The sequence below is a fragment of the Hirundo rustica genome, chromosome 10 (genome assembly GCF_015227805.2).
Source record: "Hirundo rustica isolate bHirRus1 chromosome 10, bHirRus1.pri.v3, whole genome shotgun sequence".
Lineage (NCBI taxonomy): Eukaryota > Metazoa > Chordata > Aves > Passeriformes > Hirundinidae > Hirundo > Hirundo rustica.
The window spans coordinates 24,064,379-24,070,407 of record NC_053459.1 but is presented as its reverse complement, the minus strand read 5'-3'; the positions used below and the strand labels follow the sequence as shown (position 1 = coordinate 24,070,407).

Sequence of the window (6,029 nt, the reverse complement as noted above, 5' to 3'; positions counted from 1 at the left end):
TCCCACTGAGGATCCCAGAGCTGCTTCCAGTGGGGATTCCAGAGCTGCTCCCACTGAGGATTCCGGAGCTGCTCCCACTGAGGATTCCCCGCAGCGCTCCCGGTGATCCCACACCTCAGGACCGTTCCCGCTGCCCCTCCCGGTGTGTTGTGACCCCACACTGCACCTGAGGGCTGGCACGGACGGAATCTCCAGCTCTCCTCGTCCAGAGCTCTTTGCTCTGCCAGGCTCCCGCTGTCCGCGTCCACTTCGCCTTTCGGCTCACCTGCACAACCACGGCCACGAACCCGGGAGAGCCGATTTCACACCCACTAACTAACCCGAGCTCCAGCTCCGCACTGCGAGCCCTCCGTAAACCGGGCAGCTGAAGGCGAGCCCCGCTGGCTCCCGAGCCGTCCGGGCGGGATATTCCAGTCACGGGCTGCGATGGATGCGCTAATTAGGCAGCGAATCCCCACTGGGAGCCCTGGCGGCGGCCGAGGCAGGAAGGGGAGGAGGTTCCTCCGCCCGTGCCCGGCCTTTGCTCCCGCTCGCCGCCGCAGGGAAGCCGAGGAGCCGGCGGAGCAGCCGGGGCCGCTCGCTGCGGGCGCTCGGCGAGGCGGAAGAGGAGGCGGCTCCTTCCCGCTGCGCCCGGTCCGGGGCCACGGTAATGGGCACGGGGATGGGAATGGGAACGGGGATGGGCACGGTAATGGGAACGGGGATGGGGACGGTAATGGGCACGGGGATGGGCGCGGGGAATGGGATGGGCACGGGGAGCGGAGAGCCGGGGCGCGGCCCCAGGGCGCAGCGAGCTGCGTGCGGGGGGAAGCTGAGCCAGCCCCGAGCGCCGCTGGGCTGCGGGCTTGGAACAGGAACGCGAGAAATGGCCGGGAGCGGCTCCCTGCCCTCGGCACATCCCCTCGCAGCCATCCCTTCCCGCTCGGCTGCCGCCTCCCAGCTCTGCCCCGCGACGGGAAAAGGTGCCCGGCACCTTTCTGGGGCAGGCTCGGGTCAGAGCGAGCCGCCGGTAAGCTATTTTGAAATAAAATAGCTTCAAGTTTTGTTGTGCTGGAGCATCGCGCCCCGGCATCGTGCAAAATTTGCCTCTAGTTTCGACTGGTTTTAAGGTTAAAAACGTCCAACCGGTGGCAGGTTTGGGCTGGAGGGACATTAAATGTTATCCCGTGTGCAGGAACACCGCTCACAGAGCTGGCTGCTCCAGGCCCCGAGCAAGCCGGCCTTAAAGCCAGCTTTAAATAATAGATTTCCAAATTATTTCTAGCTTTAAAAAGGATTTATTTTCCTATACACCTGTCATGATGGTATTTTAAAATCATTACCTTGGACTGTTGGTTATTGTAATTAGTAATCTTCAATGAAAATGAACTCCACGATCCCCTGCCTGCGTGGGAGATGGATCTAAATCCCCGTGGAGCACTCTGAGCCTTGTGCTGCCTCACATTTATCTCAAAGTTCGGCAGCTTTATCTGCTGGCACAATCTCACCTTGGAGGAAAATGAAAGTAATGCCCTGGAAGGAGCTGCCGTGCACAACTGGAAGGGAAAAGCCGCCAGCAAAAGGTCTGGAGCCTGCACCATGACCCAGCACAAGCGCTCAGACCTCGCTGCCTCAAGTTCCCCGCTCTGCTTTAAGAGGAGAGGGTGGGGATTTATTTCCCTGTGTGGCTGGGGCTTCCGAAGGGCCTGAATCTGTGTATTTTCCCAGATTTTTCCTTATGTAGCAGTTCAGGGTTTGTCTCCAATTTTATCCTTGACAGCGTCATGAAATCAGGCTTTTCTTCCTTTAAAGGATCAAAGCATTTGTAATATTTTTTCCATTAGATGGCCAAGAACTGATCAAACGAATCGGTTTTCGCTGATATGCTTTAAAGTTGATCATCAAAATTAATGTTACTGATCTAAAATAATAACCACTGGTACATAACTGAGGTTATTTTCTTCCAGTATGTGTTTTCCTGCTGTCCACTGAAAAAGTCAGGTTGATGCATAAAGAGAGAAGATTCCTATGAGTTAATTACTGATTTTGAGAGGAATCAGTCCAAAATTCTTCTATTTAAATGCTTTATGTAAAATTTTTTAAAATCCATTTTAAGGCCATTGTAGGTGAAATGTTCTCCAAATGCTTCCTTTAAAGGATGATTCATTTAAAATCAGATCCTACAGAGAAACATGAGGCAGGTGGGCTCTGGAAAATCAAATTCCTCTGGATTCCAGAGTGCTGTTCTGGGGGCTGGATTTATTTGTCAAATGTAAAACATTTATGAGCCCTGTGGTGATATTTTTGAAGATAAAGAGTAATTAACTGTGCTGTAAAGTCAAACCTTCAATCATCCTGACTGTGGCTTTGTGTGTGTTCGTGCAGGATAAATATTATTACTGCAAACATCAGAAACCATTCAGAATTCCCACAGCTAGGCACTGGAATTATTTTGGCTTAAAGATGTCTAAAATATATGATGGAGCACGTGTGGTTTTACTGAAATACAGTGAAAGCAAACATTGGAGGGTACAGGCCTGGGGGTCTGGTTTTAAACTGAGTTTTGTCAAGATTTATCCACTGGAATCTCTAATCCTGCCATCGGAACAGCAGCTTCAGCACGGATTCCACAGGGGTTTGGGAGGCCCTGCTGTGGACCTGTGTGCCTCAAATCCAAAAATTACCCGGCTGATTGGTAAAACCGGTCACGGTTTTGGTCAAAAATGGCTTCAGCACATCGCTCGATTTAGGGAAGTTGATTTTTACCTTACCCCTAAGAATAAACAGCTGCTCGGGTGCTGATTGAAGATGAAATATTTGCTCGTACTTCTGCTTTCTTGTCCCACGTGCTCCGGCTCATGCCAATCAATCAGACTTCCTGTCTTTACCAGAAACGACAAAATTCTGAGGCCTCTGAGCATCCATTTCCCGGAGCTTTTGCTGCATTTTGTGCACAGTCCCTGAGGCGCAGTTGAATCAGAGACGCGGCGTGGCGATCCCTGGGATCACAGCGCTTGGAGCAGGATCCTGGGGAGGGGGTCAGGTCTGTGCAGGGGGCGTTTCCAGGCTGGAACCCACGAGCTGTCGGTGCAAACCCCGCTCAGCAAAGCCTGCAAACCCTGTTGGGCGCTGGCTCCGTGTCCTGCCGCCGTCCGTGGCACGAGGGGCGTGACAGCTGCGTGGGGAATGCTTGGATTGGCTGAGAGCACAGCACAATTCCAGCTGGCACTTCAGCCAGCACAAGGAAAAGGTAATGTCTGACCAACAGCACCCCGAATGCCACTTTCCCTTTTCTCTTCCAGCAAGAATGACGCTCCAGGACTCGTGGAACAGATTCTGAGGGGCACCAGCAGATCCCGACCATGACACCGGCTCCGGTCAGCGCCCTGTACGTGAGACCCTTGAAATGGATTTTCCTGTTGCTGCTGGTGTTTTCCCTGGTAACCATGTGGTACATCACCTTGTCCTCCGACGCTGGCCTGGAGAACGTGAACCTGCTCTACTTCTACGAGTACGAGCCCGTGTACCGGCAGCAGCGCCCGTTCACGCTGCGCGAGCGCCCCAGGTGCGCCGACCTCCGCCCCTTCCTGGTCATCCTGGTGGCTTCCAGACCCGGGGACGTGAGAGCCAGGCAGGCCATCAGGATCACGTGGGGCTCCCGGGACTCCTGGTGGGGCCAGCGCATCCTGACGCTGTTCCTGCTGGGGCGGGACGCGCAGAGGGAGGACGGGGCGGCAGCGCTGTCGGTGGAGGACGAGAGCATCCTCTACGGGGACATCATCCGCCAGGATTTTGTGGACACTTACGACAACCTCACCCTGAAGACCATCATGGCGTTCCAGTGGCTCTCCGAGTTCTGCTCCAACGCCAGGTTCTTCATGAAGACCGACGTCGACGTGTTCATCAACACTCCCAACCTGGTGAAGTTCCTGCTGCAGCTGAATTCCTCGGAGAACGTTTTCACCGGCTATCCCCTCATCGATAACATCGCCTTCCGAGGCTTGGACAGGAAAAGATTCATCTCCTACGAGGAATATCCCTTCAGGCTGTATCCTCCCTACTGCAGCGGGCTGGGATACGTGCTGGATGGAAAACTGGCTCTCAGGACTTACGAGCTGATGGGCCACGTCAAACCTCTGAAATTTGAGGACGTTTACGTGGGCATTTGCTTGAACATACTCAAAGTCAACATCACCGTCCCAGAAGATGCAGAACAATTCTTTCTCTATAAAATCGACTTCGATGTCTGTAAGTACAGACATCTGATTGCGGTTCATGGCCTAACACCAAGTGAACTGGTCCAGTTTTGGCAGGATTTGTCATCCGACACTTCCAAATCTTGCCTTTGATTGTGGCTTTACGGAGAAATTTCAGTCTGGTGTAAGAGTGGCCTCTAGAGACGACTCCGACTGCTGGGGCAGCGTTTCTCTAGGGCATCCCAACGCTCCAATAAAAGCAGGGATTCACATGGCACTTTTCCATGTGTGTGTCCCAAAGCCAGAGTGGGAATCCTCTGTCCTGTCTGCCTCTGCTGTCTCTCCGTGTGCTCAGAGCAGCCCCGGGATTTCCCCCCGGGAATCTTCTGGAATGTCCAAAATGGAAAGATGTTTACGCCAAGAAAGCAGCTTTGAGGACGCTTCCCAAATTCCTGCCTGGATTGGTTTTTTTATTGTTTTATTGCCACTTCCCATTATTTGTTCTCTGCCCAGCACGAAATTTAACCCAACCCAACCCTTTTTTTTCCTGTGGAACCCTCCTGAGAGTGTCACACCTTGGTATTTGAATGTGTCACCTCCACAAGGCTTCCAGGAGCGCTCCCAGCCTGGGGATCCTGTGGGATCTGCAGGAGCTGGTGAGAAATGCTGGCAGTGTGCTGCACTTTGCGTGTCCATCCTAAACAGAATGGCTTTGGTGTCTCTGCTTTTGGTGTTCCCAGACCAGGGAGATGAAGTGGAGCCCACGAGCAATCTGGGCATCCTAAAAACATTGGGATCATCAATCCCCCCACCCCTCTGTGTGTGATGTATCCCAGAGTTTCCAAACCCTGCGGGGAAGGTGAAAAATCATTTCTGTTGTGATTTACGTCTTGTTTCTAAATGAGGGTTTTTTTTGTTGTTGTTCCGATTTCAAAACGCAAAAAGGAAAAAATTCCTCTGTTGATATTTTAAAGAAGAACCAGCTCTGCCCTGTGTGTAAAGACCGGTTTTTAATCACTTTATTCATATCAGCAAGGCCCAGTTTTCAGTAGTTTACACTTCTAATGGACAACGGTACAGAGTTCGCAATTGCGTGAACGGAATTGACCCGGACACGCCCACGAGGCGGGGGAGAGGCGACGGAGGCGTCCTGGCCGCGCTCCCGGGGGTTCCCCTCGGGCTGGCACTGCCCCACGAAGCCCAGGCGCTGCCCACACCTCCAGGAGCAGGCCGAGGGCTCAGCACTGCCTCCGGCACGCCGGGCTCGGCTCTGCTCCGCAACCGCGCCTGCGGCCGGGCTGGAATCTGAGGATGGGCTTGTGGGGTTTCTTTATTTTTAGGGATAAAAAGGTCTTGGGGACAACACTCTCCAGACAGGCATCTCAGATGTCAGCGTTCTGATGGTGAGGTCGAAGCTTTTAAAAAATAAAGGCTTTTTTTTTTTTAGGTTTTTTTTCATAGAGTATTGCATAACTGAGGGAACGATGGGCTTGTGTTCCTAGATCCAGGTGAAATTGCAGCTGTGCCGTGGGTTTAGGAGCTGGGATTTGATTGTTCTCTGAGCAGGTGCTGGGAGAACTGCCTTGTTCTGGGATTGTTTACACATCTGAAACCCCAACCCGCTCCGTTTTCCTCTAAGCCCGCCATGTGAAATGCTTAGAAATAAATTATTTACCACAAGAACACCGGTACTACAGCACAGCTTGTATTGCTTTTTCCAAAAAAAAAAAAAAAAAAAAAAAAAAAAAAAAAAAAAAAAAAAAAAAAAAAAAAAAAGAAAAGTAATTATGACTCTGCTGCCTTCAGAAAATGGATGAAGCAGAGAGTGCTCGTGGTGAGGGAGGAATGAGAGTC

The 6,029-nt window shown here is 52.2% G+C and overlaps 2 protein-coding genes across 2 annotated transcripts in view; one reads left to right on the top strand and one right to left on the bottom strand.

Moving 5' to 3' along the window:
• Window positions 1-537: 537 nt before the first annotated feature.
• Window positions 538-5,154, top strand: B3GALNT1 (beta-1,3-N-acetylgalactosaminyltransferase 1 (globoside blood group)). The gene is made up of 2 exons (XM_040074192.1): window positions 538-646; window positions 3,282-5,154. Exon 2 carries the CDS (start codon window positions 3,342-3,344, stop codon window positions 4,326-4,328), a length of 987 nt encoding a protein of 328 aa, XP_039930126.1. The 5' UTR covers window positions 538-646; window positions 3,282-3,341; the 3' UTR covers window positions 4,329-5,154.
• A 74-nt stretch (window positions 5,155-5,228) lies between these two features.
• PPM1L (protein phosphatase, Mg2+/Mn2+ dependent 1L) overlaps window positions 5,229-6,029 on the bottom strand; it is a 61,408-nt gene continuing 60,607 nt past the window's right edge. Inside the window, exon 3 of the mRNA XM_040074430.2 lies at window positions 5,229-5,236. Within this exon, the coding sequence (XP_039930364.1) occupies window positions 5,229-5,236 (8 nt within the window). The remainder of the gene's footprint in view (window positions 5,237-6,029) is intronic.

Coding starts and splice junctions, on each gene's coding strand:
- B3GALNT1 (XM_040074192.1), top strand. CDS start 3,342: ATGACACCGGCTCCGGTCAGCGCCCTGTACGTGAGACCCTTGAAATGG.